General features: G+C 40.5%; 2 protein-coding genes across 5 annotated transcripts in view; one reads left to right on the top strand and one right to left on the bottom strand.

Moving 5' to 3' along the window:
* Positions 1–23,664, bottom strand: part of WDFY4 (WDFY family member 4) — a 161,983-nt gene that overhangs the window by 137,019 nt on the left and 1,300 nt on the right. Inside the window, exons 1-2 of one of the 3 annotated variants that reach the window (XM_074591164.1) lie at positions 11,968–12,101; positions 6,336–6,609 (exon numbers count right to left, since the gene is read on the bottom strand). In XM_074591164.1, the coding sequence (XP_074447265.1) occupies positions 6,336–6,596 (261 nt within the window). In that variant the 5' untranslated portion in view covers positions 6,597–6,609; positions 11,968–12,101. Of the gene's footprint in view, positions 1–6,335; positions 6,610–11,967; positions 12,102–23,664 lie in introns of those variants that run through there. The other 2 variants (XM_074591167.1, XM_074591165.1) reach the window with 2 other exon arrangements.
* The window catches only part of ARHGAP22 (Rho GTPase activating protein 22), a 161,000-nt gene continuing 154,255 nt past the window's right edge, over positions 16,920–23,664 (top strand). For both annotated transcript variants that reach the window (XM_074591170.1, XM_074591168.1), the window contains exon 1: positions 16,920–17,035. In XM_074591170.1, the coding sequence (XP_074447271.1) occupies positions 16,993–17,035 (43 nt within the window). In that variant the 5' untranslated portion in view covers positions 16,920–16,992. The remainder of the gene's footprint in view (positions 17,036–23,664) is intronic.

Below are 23,664 nucleotides of genomic sequence, written 5' to 3'. Positions count from 1 at the left end.
AACCCTGCCTGTCCGGGAATTTACATTTGTTGCGTGAAAAGGGGCAAAGCGGTTTTAGCAGAAGATAAACCCCCTTGCGTTCTAACACTCCTCACCGAGGTGGGAGGCTAGGTGCGGCTAGGTTTAAATTCTGAGTGATGCCCAATTCAGCACTATCAGTCCAATCGCGTTTAATATGTATTAAACTATTACGATTTGGATACACTAATAGTGGACTGCACCTTCAGTCTAGTCGTGCTCATGAACTAGCACGGCCACTCTCCAGTCTTTGGTCGCGTTCACTGAGAAACCAAAACGACTAGCTACTTAAAAAAGTGCAGTTTATTTAAACAACAGATATATAGGTTCTTAGGATTGCCGGTGATAAATACACTGTCTGCAAAGCACGTGCAAATGAAAGTATTGTTACATATACAAAACGCGCGACAAAGTTATAAACGATACAGCCTGGCTTTAAATGTAGAAAAAGAGAGTCTCTAGAGAAATTTCTAAGTTTCCCGAGGAAGCACTCGGTATAATCTAAGTCTTACCCAAAGGCGTCCCTATGGGGGGGGAAGAGAGGCTCAGCCCGTCAACTGATCCCAGAAGTCAGTGATGTAATTCTTTATGATGGTGTCTTCCCTGGGTATCCCCCCTCTCTTGGGCTATTTTTATACTATTTGTTATCTTCAAGGTGGAGTTTGAGTGACTTTAGTCATACATACTTTTATCATGATTGGTGTAAATTTCTCTCGCTTCACAATTAAAGGTATAGTTTACGAGAAATTCAGGGCACAGACTCAAGAAGGAGTGGTCGCACCTTGGAGGCGGGTAGCCTTCGGGATGGAGGTGTGTTTTGGTATTATAATGACATTATAATGAGCAAAGTTCGCACAAAGGACAGCATTTCATCAAAATTTGACAAAATGTTGGCTCTGAGCATCTAGCGGGCAGCTAATTGGCAGCTTCATGCCAGCTGCGGCTATTTTCTACCTCAGAAGCCTCTTGATTTTATACTTTTCCTTAATGTGTGAACAATGCTGTACTTTTGTATTTTTCAGCCAATTTAGTATTTATTCCACAACATTACAAGCTAGCTTACAGCATGAGTACAGATCGGTGCTAATACAGGAAAAGATGCAATTCTAAAATTCTGAGACTATGACAGTAAATGTTTACCAGTTCAGGATTTCTAAACATTTCCTATGCTATAATAAGCACCCCAAAATAGGAAGATATAGTCCTAAATGCATAGCTAGCCAAGGAAAATAAATGTATAGACAAGTTTATAAACAATTTATAAATAAGTTTATAAATCACTTGTTCAAGAATGGACAAGCAATTCAATGCAAAACTGACAAGTGGAACAACAGCAAGACTTGATGATTCCCTGTCTGACAAACAGATCCCCTCTCAAATACTTCTTAGCCTTGACTCTGGGGAGGAAAAAAATATCCAAAAGGAATAAAAAATATTCCAGTAGGTTAATACTATTGCACTCAACTGGCCTCTGAGGTTCATGTACTATTATTTTTATAGAACATCCAAAGCTACACACATCAATATATTAGGAATAGTGCAGCATTCATCTCTAAATACCAGGCTGAGACACCTCTGTTCCCAGCAACCTTGCAAATTTTCTTTACAAAAATCTCCTCCTTCTAAAAGCTCAGAAAAATCAAGCTGTAAGGCCAGATGATGAAAGGAAGGTAACAAAAATAATAAGACATCTGTTCTCCTAAAATAATTTGGAGCAGACACCCCATAATACTGTCTGCCAAGAAATCAGTACAACTCTTTGTGAAAGAAGTTGTTCTATAAACATTATTTCCTTCCCTACCACCGCTTTCAATTACTTGTTCTTTCTTTGCTGATGGAAGCTTGTGGGCAAGCTATTTCTTTCCCCAAAGTGCCAGCTGTCTATCGGCAATAAGGCCAGCACTACTTTTTACTTAATTTTACTGCATTGACCTCTGGAACTGCACCCAACTCTCTTTTCTGGGCTACAAAAGAGTGAAATGCAATCACACAGTCTGCCTATCAACTAATTTTCAGTCAATCAACAATACAAAAAAAACCCCAACATGCTGGTTTTTTTTCACATGGTGACCATAAATGATTTTCAGAGACCCTCAGTTGCAGGAACAAGGTCCACCGATTCCTACACTTCTGATAGAGAAATGAGAGAAGAACTGGAAAGACTAGAAGCAAGCTGGGCAAACACAATGACAATAACCCCACAGCTACTTAAGAAGATACAATGTTTGTCATTAAGCTATACCCTTTTTCAGAAGAAAACAGTGATAAATTCCTGCCCCTCTGCCTCAAAGAACAACACCCTCTGAACACTTCAGAAATAACTTGTTATACTCACTCTTCTGCTAACAGAAAGAGCAAGGAATATTACAGAAGTTCGGACCATACTCAGCAGAGAGCAGTTGTCAAACGTTCATAGCAATGCTACCATTGTGCAAATATTGTGTGAAGTCTAACTCACTACAGATCAGGCCACTAATATTCTGATTTAATTTCATAGGTGATCTATCTGTGGGTCAGACACCAACCTCTAGAATACACTCTCGTTTAAGAACAGACCTAATCAGTTCCATATTCATCTTTAAACCTATAAAAGATCTGTATCTGGAAGAATATCAACCTGACTTCATTCCAGGATGTCTGCCTTCAGAGGAAACTCAAATAATATGGTATCAATGTAATCTGATTTTATTTCTTCCTCTTAAGGCTGTTTCTACATGTTTAAGACTCTGCCACAAGTTCCCTGTGTCTGCTGTTGCCATCTGTCCTTCCTATTCCATACTTCATGGAGAGATGCTAGCTCAAAAGCCAGACATGTAATAGAACATTCTGATACTTTCTGAGATACCAAGAAGAAAGATACAGAGGGCACATTAAAATGACTCCCAGCCTAGGCCTGAATCACAATCTAACATTTTCCTCCTACACCTTTTCCTTCTACATCAAGAAGTATCCATAAATAATGAGCCTCCACACCCCAGATGGCTCCTGTTAGTGCCCTCTCTCTCTCCAGGCAACTGAGTAAGTGCTAAAGCACTCTAAGACAAAATGAGAGAGATGCACTGGCATCTGCGTGATCAAACAAGGAAAGGAAAAGCAAGAGATGAAATCCTCCAGGGAGGGCAAAGACTTATGCAGAGTCCCCTGTTAAATAATAGTAAGGTAGTTTCTGTAAGAACTTCATAATATGTGCCACTCAAACTGAGATGCATTTCCCCAAGCCAGCTCAGAGGCTTCGCACAAAGCAGAAGGCTGGTACATGAAGGGCGTAAAAGTCATATGAAGAAGGACATGATGACTCAAAGCTAAAGGGCCGGATCGTCCGTAATGTACTCCTAAATCAATGATGCAAAGACAAAATGCTCTAGCTACATATCTGAACCTAAACGCCTACAAAGCATTGCAAAGCTCACTGATACATGTAAGAAAAGTGAAGGGGAAGAATCTCTCTTAGACCACAAAACCAAGTGTTAAGCTAATGAGAAATTCACATGTCCATTCTGAATATATTCAGAATGGACATATAGAGAATTTAAAATCCTGTCTTTGTGAGCATTACTGCAATCAGAAAGTAACTTTCTTCAAACCTAAAACATGTGAAGTTCAGCCCTACAGAAGGGAAACTCATGACAGTTATGCATATGCACATTGCCAGTCCCTTAGCAATACTCAGCTGGCCTCCTGGGCAATAGCTGTCCTTTGACCCACTGGCACTAAAGTTTATTTCTCATGTGTCATGATAAACAAGCAATTTCCTGCTTTGCTGTTCAATTTTTAATTCCTAAAACATCTAGATTTTATAGCTTTTGTCACCTTTGTTCAGTAACAGTTTCCTCAGTCCTTTGAAAATTTCACTCCAAAAAATGACCTTCAAATGGAAGGCATTCTTGTTATTCATACTTAGTTAATGATCAGTAAATCTGAAGTTATTCTATAGAATCTCGTCTTGCCAAGGTTTGTTTATTTCATCTTCACTATATGGTATTCAAAAACTAAAGCCGCAACAGAACTCAGAAACCTTGAGATCTGAGAATTTCAATTTCATTGTGAATTTGAGACAGGAAAACCTCGGCAGGAGAACATCACAAAAAGCCTGCAATACATTGCTTACAAGAAGGGGAGGGAGCACTTTGGAGAGACAATAGCAAAGCCTATTTTTGTTGGGATGAATTTATACCCTTAAAATATTAAGGATGTATGTTTTACATGGAGCTTCAAGAAGAAGGAAGACAGGAGGTCTGATAACAGCTCTAGGAAAAGCAGAATAGATGGCTTTTGCTCCAAGCAAAAAGGCTGTATCTTGTAAACAAGTTGTTTCTGCTGCCTCAGAAAAAGAACAGTGCAATATTCAGCAAGCCGTTTAAAAAGCAGATCCATGGAATAAGGTGCTTCTCTACAAAAAATTGTCAGATTATCAGTCTTGATCTGACTTTGAAGAGCTGAAGAAGGAACGCTGCCCCTTCTCAAAGCTAGAATTTTTGTGAGCTGATAAAGCAGTGGTGAGCTCCCAAGAGAGCCAAGTATGCCCCAGCACATGTAGTGCCATATGCAGAGAGACAGAGATTCATTTCCAGTGACAGGCATGTACACAGAGCAACAGCTCTTCTGCTCAAATATAGCCTTCGGTCCAGGAGGAACACTCTTCTATGCAAACAACTCCAGAAGCTGAGAGGAAGTGCTGAAAAGTGAAAGCTTTGTTCAGTAATCATAAAATATCTGTAGGGCTATTTAGACTAAATGAGAAGGTTGCTTCTGAAACTGCAGGCTATACATTCACTGCCTTTTCAGACTCTTCCATTCATTTTGTCTGCACTGCCTTGGAGCAGGGAAAACTTGTGCCCCAACACAGCAAATTTCACCATAGGTATCACCAGATCCTACCCGCAACTCAATTGGTTGCATCACACTGAGACAAATGAGAGACCTGCTTCAGTGCTGCTGACATCAGCATCTACACCAATTTCAAAGTCCTGTTCTGCACCAGGACTTACAAGCTTCACAGGTTCACGCTCCATCCAGCTGAATGAAATATTTATTACTATATGGAAGCTATTCCTGCTTTAGTCTCATGGACACCAAAGATTTCATGGTCCTGTGCACAGTGATTTCCCTGCACACGTAGTTAAAAATGTCCCTGTCACTACAAAATACCACTTTTCATGTCCCACAATGCTTCATATGAACAGAGGGACCACATTACTAACTTTTTTTTTTCCCCTCACCTACCCACTGACTTCTTTTTAGAAAAACAGTTCAGCTAGGTAGGGAACAGATGGATTTGAGTTTGGTCACTCACAAACGCCAAAAACTCACAAGAACAGATGGCTGAAATATGCCATCATTAAAATAGGTTTTCACCAAAAAGATTTTATTTTCTTTTTGAAGGATTTACATAGTAAGAGAGTGTAAAAACGCAGAATCCATACCCATGAACATCCAAGGTAATTCAAGAGAAAAACAGTTCTTCTGTACTGCAACATGGCCACAGTGCACTTTAGATAGGCCAGGTTTTCTGCTCCTCTCAGTATAAGCTCTGCCATTCTGTCGCTGTATGGTCCACTCAAACAGTTCCCTGTACATTTTGCATATTCTAGCGAATAAAACCAACAATGGCTCTCATCCATTACAGAGCTCTTCCAGTTTCACCTTTCAACATGGCCATCTCAGAAATTGTTGGCTGATGGAAGCTCTAGGGCATGGGTTAGGGCAGCCTGCTAACTAAAGCGCTCTCGTTCTCAGTTGTGTCCTTCACCGACAGTACAACTTTCCTCTCCTCATGCCACAATTTCCTTGTCTATAACACAAATCCTCTCTCAAACACTAAAATTAGATATCAGCACTGTCATCAACCCAAAAATTCCATCTAAAGACTGTAACCCTGCATTTCCCCTAGCTGGCTACATGCCACAACCACATTTTCCCAGACTGAAACTGTGCTCAGCCCCCTGCTAAGTAATAAAATAGATGAGGCAGACATGAAGCGGCGTCTTTGAAACATGCCTATCTCATCAACACATCCCTTAACTCCAAGAATAGAATTTAGCCATTCATGAAAGTAAAGCAGTGCTTCCCCACATACTTTTCTCATGTCCCCCCCATATACTTTTCTTATGCTAACATAGCAGGTTACTTAGACAGAAGGAGGACAAGAAACTGTTTCCCCAGGATCCCAATAAAATAACAGTTATTATAATCTAAACAAAGGGATCATGCTCCAATTAACTCCACTGGCAGTTAGGGTGACCACAGAACAGATAGAGCAACAGAAACTCAAATTTACATCCTTAGCATCTGCACCAAAGGCAAAAAGGAGAACAAACCTTTAAGAAGAGGGGAAGAAAGTCCAGCAGCCTTCTCTGTTGCTCCTCTGGGATGAGAAATGGAGCCATCTGCTCATACTCTACAAACTGTCTGCCTAGAATCTCCCACTGGAGGGTATGGCTCTGGAGTGGCTTGTCCTTGCTGTGTGCAGGCTGTCCTGGCACTTCTGCTTTGTCTCCATCATCAGGGCTTTGCTCTTGCTGTCCTGCTTTGCCAGGTGAATCCTCCAGCTGCCATGTGAGTTCAGCTGCTGTCTCCATGCTGAAATGAGACCTGAAGTTAAAGATACTGTGTTATTTACAGTTAGCATCATCTCTTACCAGTCAACTGATCCAATGAGCCTAGACACTGACCATCTTAACTATTGGAGTTGGGGAGTTTACAAGTATGGAAACACTGGCAGCCACTGACTCTTTTCCAATTCTGATAGCAAAGCACTCTGCTCCTGGACAAGTGCATTACTATCTTACAATCACACGACCCATGACACACGTGCGCATATGCTACACAACTCATCTGGGCTTTGGCAGGACAAGCTGGTAAACCATGAAGGAAATCCAGATCCCAGCCTGAGGTTTGCCACCAAGCCAGATCCTCTCCCTATACTTCAGTCACCCCAATTGTAAAACAAGTCATAACTGTTCCATCATCAGACCTGGAACAGAAGAGCACTACCTAAGAGCAAGGTTACATGTTTCATTGAGAACACATGCTAAACTAAGCTGTGCATCTCTGATGCATTCCCCAACTACAGTGTGGCTGAAGCACTGGCTGGAACAGCAGCTGTGTAAAAAAGCCAAGGAATCCCCACATGGATGTGCTGGTCCAAATAGGCAGCACCATTCATCTCTTCTATCCTGCATACGTACAGCTCTGTTCAAGAGGTAAGTATTTTCACTACAGCCTTACCTGTTTTGCTGATCCTGTAAACTGAAATGGATATGCCTCAATGAAGTTGCTTCTAGCAGCCTGATTTCCATCAAATTGAGCCTACAATGGGTCCATCTTGCACTATAGGTAGAGGAATCCTTCTGGTACCCTCATCTCAACTCCAAGTCCTCTCCTCTACTTTCCAGCCCTGTTTTCATCCACAGTCTTCTGGGAGGTCAGTGATACAGCGTGGAATTCACAGCAACCCTACTCCTTTGCCATCTGTGAGCTCACCCTGCTACCCAGAGCCTACATAATGACAATGCTTACAGCAATGGCAATTAGGCTTCTCCAGTTTCCATCAAAATCAGCCATGTGCTTATTGGTGTCTAGGACATCATCTCACTACTCAAAACATGACACACACAAATTATCATAGTGTGGGCAGGCAGCTGAGGAGTTGTCACCAAGAGGAACATAGCTCATCACTTTACTTACCAAATACATTGTCTTTTAAGAGCCTAGAAGAATCTTTAACACATCATTACACTTCCTCAAAGTAAAACACCAATGTACCTCCATTTGTAGGAAATAGGTTCCTTCTCTACAGTGTCTCTTTGATTGCCATTCTAGCTTGTCAATAAAAATGCCAAAGCAAATGTCACTAAAAAAATAAGTCAGATTTCCCGCTCTACCAATACATATACCCCTTAAAATAATTTTTTAATAAAACTATTATGAGCCTGGTTTAGAAATTATGAGCCAACACCAATACTATTTTGGATTCTCTTCGTTTGCCATCCATTAGTTGTGCAGCTTGCTTACTGCTTGAGTCCTGCTCACTCCAAGCCAGATGAACCAGTTTCACTTCCACACTCACACAGTAGCTCCATATTGCAGAGGTGAAGAGGGTGACATTATCTTGTCACTGTGCACCACAGCACCTGCAGCAAGCTGATGGTCCCTGCAGACATGCATGCTTGGATGCTGATTATGATCCTTCACACCACAGAAGAAGGTAACTTACTCTACCACAGCCCATACTCCATCCTTCTCTAGGAGATGGAGAGCTACAAAATTTTGATCAGTCTCCAGGGATGTCAGTCTGGAACTTCCTCCTTCAACAACATTTTGTGTTTCACTGCTGTTGTTTTCCTTAATTATCTGTGTTAAGACAACACAGCCCGGTGAGCAGAAAAAGTGTGATGACTCTCTGTACAGAGTAAACAGGAAGACTGTTCCTCATGACTGCGTGGGAGTTACATTTGTCATATGTTATACTTAACCCTGGTATGGGATTTCAGCCCACTTGACTCATTGTGAAGCTGTACAGTGTGTTAAGAAAGCCTGGGTACTGTTTTAGGGGTTTCAGTGAGCATAGTTCAGAGTTACTTTTTCAATGAGGCTGCTCTCGCATCCCAAATGGCACCCTTCCCAAAGGAAATCTCTCACCTTGCAAGCTACTCTGCTAAGCCTATATCAATGCTGAGTAACAAGTAACTCACTCCCAGTGCCTACATTCACTTTAGTCATTTGTATAGAGAAACCCAAAACCCTTTATAGAGGCATTTTACAGATTGTGAAACTGAGGCATGGAGAAATGAAATGAAGTGCTTACGCTGGCTCAGAAGGTCAGCGACTGACCATCAACATCGCAGCTTGAACTGTACTGCACTGAATGGCACCGCAAATGTGATTACCAATTTTCTCTCTTTCTATTCATAATTTACTTACGAGGCCTTTCTTGCTGGTGGCACAGCTAAGGCAAGCAGGGCTGGTGACTCAAAAAATTCTCACTCTACAGATCTACGTAATGAAAGAATACTTTTCCTCTCCACAGATACTATTAAAACCAGATATGCACATGCAACATCATTAATGAAGACCTTAATGTAACAGACTATGTAAAACATTTGAGTTTACATGGAAATCTTTAATCTACAGAAGTACATGAAAGCAAAATGAGGATTGTGATTTGCCTTATTTACTGCAACTGTCTAGACAACAAGAGGTATACTAGAATAAATATCAGTCCTCTAGTATTAGTCTTGTTGTCTCCACTTGCACTATCTCCTTTATGTATTCCTGCTCCTCATAGCCTTTTCTTGCTTCTCGCATCTACAATTTCATTCAGACTTCTAAATCCTTTGCATTTTCTGTTTTTCTTGGAGGATAATTATCCTTCCAGACCAATCACAACATCACAGGGTCTAGCATTCAAGTATCTTTGGTATTAAGGATGGCTTAGATACTTTGAAAATACCTTTTATGTTGGCTCTCTACTACATCCCACCATTTGTACTGATCCTCAGTGTAAATTAATGGCTTATTTTAGTTTTGATAAGTTATAAATATTACAATGATACAAAAAGTAAGTCTAAATAATAAAGATTTTAAAAGATATGAAAGTGAAAATACATCAGATAAACCTGATGCTATCATTCAGAAAGTAGTGTCAGGTAACAGAGAGGAAGTGGAACTTATTCATGTATTTTCCCTTTTGTTCTAAATGAAGCTTGCGTGAAATCACACTGCAATGTGGCTACGCCTTTTCACACTGGTTAAGACAAAAAGCAAGAAAAGCCTGACCAAAGCTGGCAGAAGGACAGGCAGAACGCTGGTACTAAAAGCGTACTGGCTGAACAAGCATGACTTTTAAAATTACATCTTAATTATATTTATCTGGAATTAACTCCCCCAGAAGTCCAAAGAATGATCCCATACAGCTACAAAATCTCAATCTGCACCAAGACCAAGAAGTTTGCTTATATATCTAAAATAATTTGTTATCAGAGAAGAATCTCATGACAAGATGGTTGACCAAAACACAATCAAGTCTCATACCAAATTTCAGAGTATGGTCCACTTTTTATGATAAGTATCTGCAAAAAATGTCAGATATTTGAGCACATATGGAAATCTTTAATCTCCAAAAGTATATGAAAGCAAGATGAGGACTACAATTTGCCTCGTTATTTACTCCAACTGTCCAGATGACAAGAGACATATTAGACTAAATATCAGACCCCTAGTACTAGCACTAACTGCCTTAAGTATTCCTTCTCCCAATAGCCATTTCTTGACTATTAAAATTTAGGATTCTGGTGACTATCAGAAACACACAGCTCACAGCACCCCAAAAATCCACTGTGTGATATCTCTTTATACCTCCTTCCTTTCCTTGTCAGCCAAGATAAGTCTGCTCATTAAACAGTCATACCAGACAATCATTTTAAATGTTAATAGCAGGGATTCCACTACCTCCCCAGGAAAGCTGTCGGATGTCATAACAGACCCAAGCAGTAGAAGGCATCACTTGTTTCTTTTATGAACCATCTTATCTCACAAATTCCGGTTCTCTCCCAATTCAATCACCAACTCCCTCTTTGTGGATTACACCATTTTGCTCACAGGAAATGACAGTACCTCAGAAAGAAAACTGTGCCAGATGCTGTCCATCTACTACTCTCTTACCTCTGTCCCTCTTAATCACCTCGGTTCTTCCTCCCTGAACCCTCTCTGCTTTTAAATTACCTACACCTATCAGTCCTATGCCTACTGATCATACTTGACATATTTTATGAGGCAAACCTAAAAACGCCACCAAAACCATTTACACTTTGATGTCACTCTATTTACCTTCTCCAATACAAGGACTGCAATGAATTAAAACATGTTGTAAAATTAAATATCCTACCCATCCTTGCCAGGTCCATTTAATTGTAAATTTTATGGGGAGGATATTCTCTCATCCTAAGTTCTGGCACAGCGCTTTAAAAATAGGAACCTAACCTGGCTGGTGTCTTGAAACACAAATCGCTGACAAAATACAAAGAACAGAGGGGTTTTAAAACACTTGCCAGCTTAGAGAATGTTGAGTATTGTTCAAAGAATAAGTCCTATTTCGGTAGGACATGGCCCCTACTTTTTCAGCAATATAAATACCATTTCATCTTGTTTCAAGAAGGTTTGACATTATTACTGCCAAAGGAGTTGCATTCATTTACATTAGCACTTAATTTGTCCAAGCATACTTCTACTTTTTGAGTACATCTAAGTTGGACAAGGCATTTCTGCAGTACAACCTCACAAATCGTTTGTTCATTTTCAAACACTTAACTGCATTTCTCTTTATTTCTGCTTGAAGACCATCTCCATGCAATCCAAAAGTAGCTATAAAACTGACTTAGGCTCTCCCTCATGTACCCACTCTTCATTTTTTCCATTTTAAAAAGTAGTTTCTAAATATCTAATTGGGAACAATTTCTTCTCTGACTTGCATATACCCTTACTGCAGGCAAGAGAGACGCAGAGATATTGGGTATATGTGCTTCTGAGATGTGGTCCTCCTGGAAGTGAAGTAATGTCCCCACCTCAAGAGCAAACAGAATGCTTCTGGTCAGTCACAGACAACATAGTTGCAACAAACTTGAACAAGACCAGGGCAATTCTGATCACCTCAAAACAGCTCATTACATAAGGACGTGCAGTTAAACAAAATCTAACAAGTCTCTACCAGCAGCAGCAGCAACAGATACACCCCTTATATCTGCAATCCTGTTATCATTCCTAGATTAAAGAATACAAGCAAACCGCTCATCCTTTTTCCTTCTTGTACTGCCGTTTAGGGTGAACTTTGGCTGAAATCTCTGCTGTTTGAAAATGATCCTACCACAACAAACCAGTTGCAGATAATACTGAGTTTCCTTCAACAGTTAACAGTCTGTTCCTTTTGTTTTCACAGCAAATCTCTTGACATACCTGGGCTCCTAGATTTGGCAGCTCCTATTGCAGTCAAAAACCACATGCAGAGAAATAAGCGTTACTGCTTCAGTCCTACTAGGCATCTTGGTGCATGCAGCAGCTCCCACTCTGCTCTTTAAACTTTCCACTGTGAATCACCTGATTAGCTGCTGCACTTATTTCCTGAGGAAAGCAGAAGTGGAGAACAAATGAACCACATGCTCAGGACCTGCCAAACTCCCAAAGCAACTTAGTAGAATTCAGCTTATGCACAAACCTGGCAGGCATTGCGTGCTTCTCCCTGGGTCAAGAGTAACCAGGCATTTCCCTCCATACCGTATCCAAAAAGAAGAGGGGTGGGGGGTGGTGTTATTTCATTTTGTTTTTGAATTTAGGGTTTACCAAACTACAGGAACACAGCACCACAAAACTCATGCTCTCTGTGCAACCTGTGCCCAAAGGACAGGCAGCAGTTGGGAGTCCTTGCTCAAATGCAGTACCCTTAAACTAAATACATTTGAATGCAGAGGTGAATGCAAAGTCCTCGACCTCTCTATGAAAAAGGTCAAGGCGGCTGCTCAGATCAAGAGGCAAACAAGCACTGTAAGCTCACTGACAACATAAAGGAGCCTAGACCAGCTATGGGGTTGGGGGAAGGCTACTTCTCAGTTGTCTAGCTGCTTTTTTGTTCTCCCTAATAACACACCTGAAAGGCTTTATAATTAGTTTCTAAGAGGAGATGGAGTTCAAACAGTTTTACACAGGAAATACAAGTGTTTCCTGAACTGCTTCTCCCTGAGACCTTGAGAATCAGTGGAATCATGGCCTTACAGTGACTGAAACCTGAGGGGGTTTTACCCTAGGTCGTTAAAGTCATCTGTTTTCTGTTAACATCTACTTCACTCAATGCCTGAAAAAGTATTCAGGAGGAAAAATAACTTTATCTTCTCAGTGTGAACCTCGCTGAAACACACACAGGCCTGGCTGCGCTCAGCACTGCACCAACATGGCTGCAAGGCCTCTAGGCAGGTCTGACACAGGCTGAGCAAGCTCACACGGCCTGCGAAAGGCTGTGCCAAGACAGCCATGAGGCTCAGGCCTCAGGCCATTCATGTATTAGCTGATAATTTCCCAATCTAGCCAAAACTATAGTGGTGAGATGAATGGCAGAAACACAGAGACACAGAAAAGAATACCAAGCCATAGAGAACATCATTGCTTTCCCTTTCCTAACTCAGAAGCAAGCCTTAATGTGATCCACTTCCACTCTTTTTGTGTCAGTTTAAAACCACAAAACAGAAGGCCATTAGCAGCAGCCCCTCCATGCTGTTTCACCAGAGAGGCTTATTTCCCAGTGATGCCCCCCTCACTAGATGCTATCACGACTCAAGCAGTCATACAGTCATTAGTATATTTCTAATCCACACAGCAGAAGCGGAAGCACCATTTCTCTTTTTCATCCTGCACAAACTGCTGATGGGGCTGAAAGTCCAGTTTCAGTACGCCCTCCCACTTAATCTCTGCTTCACTGGAGCGGAACAGCTGTAACCAAATTATCTGTAGTAAAAATAACTCAAGGGCTAAAGACAAGCTACTAGCTAATGTAGTAGGAGACAGTGCCACAATGCCCTTTGTCAGTTTGGGTCTGTTTATATTACCAACCCCTTGCACTGTGCCTCAACCTACAAAACCAGAGGGAAAAATCCTTCCTTCATTCTTTTTTCCCTAGTCTCACAGGGGAAAAAAAGGCATGTCTCCCACATACTTGCATTTGGATCTATGTGCAGGAAACCTAGCTCACAGCAACCCCTATCTTGGTCTAAGGTTTCTAGAAAGGGCATTAGGAGCTAGCTCTACCAACGCTGACTGGAAAATGCCATCTGATAGGGGCAGCACTCTGAAGCAGATAATGCACGGCCCAGTGGAGATGAAATGTCCTGCCTGAGCTGGACGTAAGTGGGCTTCCTGAGGCAAGGATCTGGAGATAACTACAAGGTCCACCTGTCTCACAGCATGAAATAATGTCCCTTATGTGGATTCTTATTAAATACCTCTCTTCTTTGCCATTCTAACCTCCACACACAAGTGGAAAAACCCTGTTTCATGCCTTTGTAGTAATGATACTACCCGCACAGAGGTATCTTTGTGGTCCAGAATGGCTAGAAGCACAGCATTTCTCCAGCTTGAAGCTGGAGGTCAACTACTGCACGTTTCTCCTGAAACCCAAGTTGCAGTACATTTCAGTTGCATTAGATTCATCAAATGGCCTGACTGGTTACACCAAGAGCAAACGTGTGTCCTCTGGCAATTGCAGTGCAGTTGCCATTGCCTGAGGGGCTGATAGTTTAGCCCCCCTGCAAACCCAAATGGGATGGAGCTTTGCCAAAAAGCCTGTATTTTTCCCTTCAACACGTTTTTCTCCTTGAAGACATAAGAAATAAAATGCAGGTGAGTTTGCTGAGACAATACATTTTTTTGCTGCACATTCATAACCTTCAATCTAGAAAAAAAAGCCAGTTAAATGCATGTCCCTTTCAACATTGCAAAGCGTCCAAAAGTTGAGCTAGCTGCCAGGTTTTTTTTCCACTCTTCATTTTTCCTGCTAAAATCCAGCTATCTTCTTTCTTTTTTGTCTTGATAAAAAGAACATTGATTAAAAAATGTTCATCAAATCATTTTTCATTTCTTTAACATCATAAAGGGAAGCGGCACTGTTTCATTTTCCTCCCCTCTTTTCCATGGCAGAGCAGAAGCTGACAGAGAGACCGCAGAGAAAGGCAATGCAAAAATTTAAACCATCTGCTTAACCGTAATTTTCACTCATCTTTTTTCTCAGTAAACCTGGAAATCTGCAGTGAAGGAGCTACCTAGTTCAGCTCCTTCAGCAAATCTTCCCAAAGAAGTGAAAGCAGCAGGCCACGAAGCGGAAAGCCACAGGATGGAGAGCTTGTGCAGCTCATCTCCCCTCTCCCGGCACACACACAGGGAGGCCTGGGGACAGCCACCCCACCTTTTTGGCCAGGTTTTCCCTGGAGGACAGAGCCCCGGGGAGGCGGGAAGCAAAAGCCACTTTCTGCTGGTGCTGCCCAGCAGCCCTGACCTGGGGCAGGGCCCTGGAGAGGTACCTCCCCTCCCGGGGCCTGCAGCCCCCAGGGAGCAGCACCACCTCTGAGGAAAATGAGTCAGTGCGTAGTGATGCACAGCCACACTGTGCAGATTGTAAGGTAAAGTGCATATTTGGACACCTGCACAGATAACTAAACTTCAGCTTTAAATTAAATGGAGCTCATGCTGATAAAGCCATGAGACTGGTAGCTTGTAAAGATGTATCTGTGAGGCAACGTTTCCCGCCTGTTGCCTGACAGCACTCTTGGGACCACAGCGCTCTGGATTGGGAGGCCTAGTGATACCGCTCTGGGACTGTGACTGACAGGCTGTAAAGAGACAGGGCAGTTTGCAGTGTCGGTGCTGGAGTAAAGCTCCTAATTTCTCTCAGGGAAGGAATCCATTTCCTTCCCCTGGTGGGCCTGCAACCCGTCCTTGGTGCCCCCCAGCACCCAGCCTGCACCTTTGCGCTGGTAAGGTTTGTTTAGTGCTAGCAGTATTAGGTGATGAGGATAATTTGTTACGTGGAATTCTGCTATTTCAAAATGTTTCACTGGAAATTGGAACAAATTCCCTCCATCAACAAAAATCTGTGAATCAAAAAGCGATGTTTTCCGATGCTGCTGCTGTTTAAACAGGAATGAACCAAAGTATATCCAATAGCCTCATCTTAGAGGTCAGACTGGAGCAGTGGTTTTCAGCCTTTTCCAATCTGTACAATCCTGAAGTAGTTTCCTATGAACCCTCACACAGCAAGGATGAGCCTGCTCCTTCACAGCCCCCCCCGCCCTTGCTCATTTTTTTTTTTGTCTCCTTTAAAAGTAGTCAGTGGTGGGGAGGGGAAAAATATCACTGGACTATATAGTCACAGAAATACCTTAAATAATTTTAAACTATTTTTTTTTATTTTTATTATGTGCATAACTAAATGCCACCAAAATCATTCCAGAGTTAGTAAAACAATATCAGCTTTTAAAAACACAAGAAAAAAGAAGCTACATTTAAAAACTGGTTTTAACAGAAGTGAAAACATCCCTGTTTGAAACTGCCAGACCCAAACATCTTGATCAAATGAACAGAATCCCCACCACCACCTCCTGAAGAAAAAAAAAGTTTCAAATATGAAAGTTCCTCTGGGAAGCTGCTATTTTGATTAAATGACACTACTGACTAAAAAATTTTGTGCAGGAAAATTTTTAAGGCAGCTTGACTGAACACATGATCTCCACACTGGAAGGCATGTTAGTCTAATAAGATTGAGGAAGTTGCAAGGCTAATGCAAAATATAATGGCATACTATTTTTTCCCCTTCCTGTACCTCAGATTAACTTTCTACTACAGGATACACAGGAATTCATTGTTTTCATGATCAACTCAAAAATTGCAAAAGGATCATGATACAGAAGTTCTGCAGGAAAATTTTTACAAATATTTACAAAACAGAAAGGTAGACTTTAACACATAGTGCTTATCAAAAAATACCACTCTCAGACACAGCCTCAGACAAAAGCACAAGATATACTTACATAAATATATATTGACCAAGAGCTATGGTCTTGAAAGATTTACTCTTCTCACTCTCTGTGCAGAAGAAGCACTGAAACCTCTGCAGACAACACCACTTTCTTAAGTCTCAGAAATTGGTCCTAGTTCCTGTTTAACACCCCTCTTTTGCTCTCCGCAAGGACATTGTGTAGCTTGCACAGCCTATAGCCTACTCTCATCGTCATTTTAGAGGAAATAGTGATCCCGAAGTTCAGACTAAACAAATCAAGCAAAATCCTTGCAACACAAGTGTGAGAGCAGACATTTTTCTATCTCTGATATGTCCCCTACTAACTACTATTATTTTTTCTTTTGCAGCTTCCAAGTCTATTTATAGAATCCTGCTCCTGTGACCTTGCTGTCCTATAAGCTGTGCACCCAGAGAGACTCTGCATGTATCCAGGAAGACTGCTTTCTCACAGTGATAACTACTCAGGTACCTTCAAATACCTAATAAGCATACTTGATGAGCTGTCACACCCTATTCATGGATAGACCTAGCTTTTCTACAAATATTCTTTTAGCTCTTTGAACTAGACTCATGTATCTTCCACTCTCTTTAATTCCTTATTCATAGAACTAATACTCCAATTGCATTTGGTTGCTAGCTTTTGTCATGTCATACAAAACACCACACAGAATGAATGAGGACAAACTAGTCCTCCAAACTAGAATGGGGACAAAAGCAGTAGTTTGCTGCCTGGTATGCTCTCGTTTAAAAAACAATTCTTGAAGCTGAGTAGCTTCCCTGGGGACTGTAGTTTCCTCCCCCCCCACCCAGAAAAAGACTGCTTTTAGGGTGTTAAGATGACTCTGTTCTAGGCTGGTAAATAATAAGAAAAATCTCCTTAATTTCCACTTAATTTATAACAAGATTCTACATTAGTGTTTTATTTTGTGCTACGAACTTGACCTATAAGGATACACAAAAAATTGCTGCTGCTGCTCAGTAGAGAGGTAATATTAGACTTGAAATTAAACCCGAGCACTAAACATGTAGAAATACTTCATTAAAAAAAAGCAAAGTAGAGCAACAAGAAACTAGTCATTGGCCACACGATCATTTGTGAGGTCAGTGTATTCATCAGAACTTGAAAGCATAGCTTTCAAATTTGAAGAAAAGGCTGCTACCACTTGGAGTAAAGGACGAACTGGTAAAAGAATGCAGTAGTTGCCTTGCAAGAGAGGCTCACCAAAAGATGGAAGTGCAACAGGCTCCTCAGCAACTATGTGTCAGATAGGAGTCCCTTTTGCTGTAATACCTTTCCAGGACTGGAGAGCAGTGGGTCAGAGCTGACAAACCGGCAAATTCCTCCTGTGAGGGTGCATGTTAGGACGACAGTTCAGACACAAGGTCTCTAGGGCTTTCTCTGCCTTGAAGAATTGCCTCTCTGTAAGCAGGAAAATGTGAATGGCAGGCTTCACGGGGAGGTCTAAGAAGGCTTATTCAGTAATAAAAGTTGTTAAGCTGTCTAAAAAACGATGCCAGTCATGAGGTGAAATTTAAATAATTGTTTTGTATCTCAGTGCATCGGTCACTATGCAATGCCTAGAGGAATGTGCAGATGCCCCTAACTTGAAGGAAACAGACACCTACCTTGTAAAAGTTCGGGACCAACACACATTCAGAACGTAATCTGCAAGGTTTGTCCCCTTCATGCCAACTACGTAGCAACAAACTAGTACCAGAACCTGAATTCAGACCATTGGCAGAGTTACAAGTGGAAAAAAACTGACTAAAGTCAGTCCTATGGCTTGTTTTTGTTTTTTTCCTGCATAATGGGAGGAGTAGCTTAGAGATGGGATCCATCTTAAAAGTCATCCTGAAAGCACAGATGACAAGTGTATGACTAAATAATTAATGTAGAGAAGCCAGACTCTAGTAGTATTTTTATTTCTAATTAAGTTCTTATCCTTTCTCATTTCCATTAAACTTTTATTTTCTATTTTTATTTCTTTTTGGTTTTGCTCAAATGAGATGAGAATAAAGATGAAAAATTCAAACAGCCCGCATTTGCCCAATACAGACATTCCTGCCAGAGATATTCAGAGCTCTGTTTCCCATGCACGTATTCTGTCCATACAGACCATAAATATGAAAATGTATCTTACAGCCTTTTAGCCTCTGCCTGAGCTCCAAATATTACCTAGTTTGTATGTCTCAGCGGTAACATGGGCAGTCTTAGTTCTGAGCATCTTTTATGTTGGCACCTTCCTCTCTGAGCGTCACAAGGTGGCAGCACAACAGAAGAGCTTTCAAGGCCTGCTGTTACATGAAGCAGCAGAAATATATAACTGCAGGTACACAGGTCATTTTCATGTTGTAATTGCAGCTTCCATTTCTTTTCCTCAGTCCACCTTAAATAGTGAGACAGGCGAGTATCACAGCACAAAATATAAGGACTTACTTTCCTGTTTATTTACTTTCAGCAATTTGAGCATTTATAGGATTATATTTTCATATTCCCAGCAGCCTCTGGAATGGACAGGTTTCAGTTGGGCACCCAGCAGAGAAGCCACTTGGAAAACAGTGTGTACGTTGGTCCTCTCACTCTAGGGGCACTGATTATAAAGGTGTCAGCATGTAGCAGAGCAGATAAAAGACTGTGAATGAAGAATGGACCTTTGGTGGGAAGCAAATTACTCGTAAACTGGGTTAGCTTTGGCAAAGGAAAAAATAAGGGATGTTTAATAGAAGAGGGTTTTTCCAATACTTTCAAAATTAAACTAGTTGATCTTTTGTTTTCAAAAGGCATTTTTTTATTTTGAAAATAAATATTCATTTAAACAACAAACAAAGATATTAGTAAGGCTAAATAAAGGATAACATAAAACAGAATATCCTGAGACAAATGGCATTTGTGGGGAGTAAATAATTTTTAGAGGGTTATTTGATTGCTTTTAAACAAAAAAAAGTCCTATTCATACAACTTTAATGAACAGTTTAGTTCTGTCTCTGTAAATCCAGTGATATAGAGCTTTTCAGTACTTGGGTTTTCCCCCCCTCCCCCCAAGCTGTAAACTCCCTGCAGGAACACAAGCTTAGGAACTGTCTTGCTAAGGATTTAGAACCACAGGGTTCTAATTTGATGCTACAAATTTTTTATTTTCAAACAAAGTATCTCTATGCAGGCTCATTACATTGCAGCTGCTATGAGTGGACAACCTTCACAGGAGATCATATCTGAGAATACATTTGTATAAATACTCACAGTTGGATAGTCCAAATAAGTCTGCTCCATACATTAACACAGGGACAAGGAAAGGGAAGAAGTATTTGTCACCTTCCAGGAAACATGTATACTTGTAAGTGAGATGCCAATTACCAAAATTCAGACCACTTATATTAGGATTATATCTGCTCTAAACTGAATTATGATTTTAAAAGACTATGATCTCTAAATTATCCCCTCCCACCCCAGGAATGCTGACATTGTTTTAAAAAAAATAAACACCAACAAAAATGCTTTTCACATTTTTCGTTACATTTTGATCTAAAACTATTTACAGGAAGAAATTTTCAGGTCACATTTTTGCTTAATAATTAATATTACTTATATTAAACCCATTTTATTGGACATTTTTCTTCCATACATCTTGAAAATTTTATCAGAGAGGACAGTACTACAATCTCCATTGCACAGGCTGGAAACAGACATTAAGAATTGAAGTGACATATCCAAGACCACATTGCCAGCCAGTGGCAGAGACACAGATATTACCTGGGCCTCCAAAACCCAAGTCCAAAAGTCATTAATAATTACAACTCTATTTTAATTTAATTAATGTCTCTCAGTCTGCTTAAGATTACTTGAAACAGAAGAAAAATGGGCCAGTGTTAAAATAATAGCACATTTGAAATTTTTAGCTCACTTCATTTTTCACCTAGCCTCCAGTTTTCACCCTAGTTTCATTTTGAATCAGATCTGCCTAAATGACTATTTTTCCCTGAGACAGCAGGAGGAGATACATTCCTGAGGATGCTAGCCTCAGTCCCCAGTGTCTAAAATATGCATGCGCTGCTCTTTGGTTCCTGCCACTAAAAGAAAAAAAAATTCTGTTCTGCAGAGATAGCATTTAAGTTTTAAATAATGCATTTCTGTATCTCCTCTCTGAATCAAGGACCTCATTTCTTCTAGGCACATAGATGACAGATAGGATAAGTGATTGCCAGCTCAGGTTGCCATGTTTTAATACAGCTTATTCGTGAGGTCCTGCAACTCCTGACTAAAGGATATATTGCTGTTACTGTTCTCAAAAGTGCAAGGAAGGTCTGTAGGTGTAGAGTGAGCAAAAAAAAAAAATCAGTAATCTCTCCAGGCTTTCACATTCTACCTGTCCCAAGAATGTCAAGAAACTCAGACAAATTTTGTTGGGAGATCTGAGCAAGAGCAGACCGATGTCAAGATACAAGTGGAGGCATAACTGTGTAGATAACACAATTAGAATCAGAGACCTGGACTGGACAGCACAGTTAACTGGGACTTGGTCGTGTAGCTTCCTTTGAAGTTTAAGGCTCTATGCTTTGCTTACATAATGCAAAATCCAAATAGCGTGAACTACTCCAATAAATCCTGATCCACTGTAATCCAGCCATGTTGAAAACCTCTGAAGACAGATCTCACATGCTCTGCGGGTATCTGCCCCAGTGCTGCACCACCCTCCCACTGAAAAAGTTTTTCCTATGCTCCAGTCTGAGTTTCTAAGCTGAAATCTGGTGCATTGCTTTTTGGTTTAGCATCTACTACTACCAAGAAGCGTTTGGTTTCATAGTATTTGAAGCTGTCTTTTAACTAGTTGTAGGTTGCTATTAGATCCCCCATTAGCCTCTTAACAGATTAAACAACTCTGTTTCCCTCAATCCTTCCTTTTAGGTGATGCACCCTCATCTTCAATCATCTGAGTAGCCCTTTTTCAGATGTGAAACAGATCTCAAGACAAGTACAATTCGGGAACAATTTATTTGTATTTACCTTAATTCTGTCACTCAGTATTTTATCTGGCTGAGACACAAGTTGCAGTGTCATTGCCATTCCAGATTGGAAAATATCTATTAGATCTTGTATGGAGCAGAAACAAATAATTCAAAGTCTCTGATCTGCCCTTGGATATCTCCAGTAGATATTACAGAAGGTAAAAAGATTTCTGTCTGCTTCATTAATAAAGCTATCATCTAGGCACAAATTTAAGATAGGCACTGGTTGTCCATACAATTAGTATCCATTCTATACGTAACTTATCTCCTTACCCTGTGAAAGGCAAGTGAGATGCAATACTTGGAGCCACCTTGTCTCAGTAACCCTATGTTTGCCTTCATTACTAAAGAAAACATTGCTTGCAGACATGTTTAGGAATACTGCAAGAGAATTTCTGTATTGAAGGGGGCATATAATCTCCATTCCTGGTGTAATAAGGATGATAACACAAAGGTTGGAACAGAACATAAAATTTACAAAATTAAATAAGAACTAGGAACGTGCTTGGTCTCACTGTTTATAAAGTTTAGAAGAGTCCAGCATCTTTGGATTTGTAAGAGATTTGTTGTTTTTAAGAAAGTTCTTATATTCATAATCTAAGTCTTGCCTGCCTCCAGTGTATGAAGGTGCATCCCAAAACAAAGTTTGAAATCTTTATCAGATCATTCAGAATTGTCTAGCCTTTCTTTTGTCACTTCTTTAGTTGCACTGCCTAGTAACTTCTTGGAAGTCAGAAATTTCTGTTAAAGATTTTGCTTCTCATTAGTATAATGCATACCCTAGGCATGGTTAGAGACCATTGTTTATAACAAAACCAGAAAGGTCACATCAACATCTTTGATATTAGTCAAGTATAAACAAAAAAAGGGAAATAAAGTACCAAGTCAGGCTTTCTCTGTCTACTATGAAGACTAACATACAAGTCTTAAAGTGCTTTTGCAGGTCACTTAAGTAAAATACCTATTCTTCCTACTCAAGGGGCACTCTTCTCAATAAAGTCAAATGACTTTCAGGTATTTGGTACAGTAGTAGGAGAGATCTTGCATGGATATATGTACACTTTGTGCATGTTCATTACTGCAAGAGAGAAAAAATTAAAGTCATCTTTAGCTGCCAGCAGTATGTCTACTTGGTAAGTTTCTCGCCCCACTGAAGTCTATGATAGCTGTGTTATAGCCTTCTCTCAAGCTGCAGCTACTCTCTAGAGATTCTCTCTTACATTCTGAAGTGAAAGATGAATTACTCCTGACCTATTTGTGGAACGTGACTAGATGGGAAGAGATACCTGGAAATTGCCTAGTTCCACTCTGCAAAACAGTCAAAATTATTCTTGTTTACAGTCTCCACCTTAACCCCTCATTCCTAAATGTAATTCCATGAGATCATAGTTCTCTCCTCTCTTAGTAGTCTTGATGTGTTTGGCATATTCACTGCCTCCTCCGGGAAGCATTACTCCTGGGAAGCCCAAGATGCCATTAGGCTTACACATTTTCTTAATTTTCAGCCAAACCTAAAGAAATTGCTCCATTTCTTATCTCTAGGCCTTAGATAATCTCTGAACTAAAGTTTTTCCTGACCTATTAATTTTTATCGAAAATACCACTGAGCTTCCAGTTGTTTTCAGAGCTGCTCTAGACAATCTGCACAGCCTTCTCCATCCTGCATCACCAGCTTACTGGTCACTAAAGGAAATAAAGCCACTGGTTACTGGCAGATGAATAGCCAGTAGTCCTTTTCACCTGGAAAACCAGCTAGCATCATGATCAAAATGTTTGAACTGGTGATCACTTAGTCTGGAAGCAAGGGTCATATCAAACTGTAATTCCTTCTGGTCATTAGATACTTGAAAAGCTGTCATATTACATCCAATCTTCTTCAGCAGAATTCCCACAGTTCCTGGATATATAATTATTCTAGCTTGCCTTGCAGAGGCAATGCTGCTGCAGTTATTGATCTCAAAATGCACACCATGGTCCGTCTTGTTTCTTTGGACCCTTTTTCATCAACTCCATTTTATACCATATGAGAGCAGATCGTAACGAAAGTAGCAATCTAAATAAACTGGATGTGGATTTCAATGGTGCCAGAG

Source organism: Larus michahellis, chromosome 6 (assembly GCF_964199755.1).
Source record: "Larus michahellis chromosome 6, bLarMic1.1, whole genome shotgun sequence".
Classification (NCBI taxonomy): Eukaryota; Metazoa; Chordata; class Aves; order Charadriiformes; family Laridae; genus Larus; species Larus michahellis.
The sequence above is the reverse complement of the archived record's forward strand: the minus strand, read 5'-3'. Positions and strand labels throughout refer to the sequence as shown.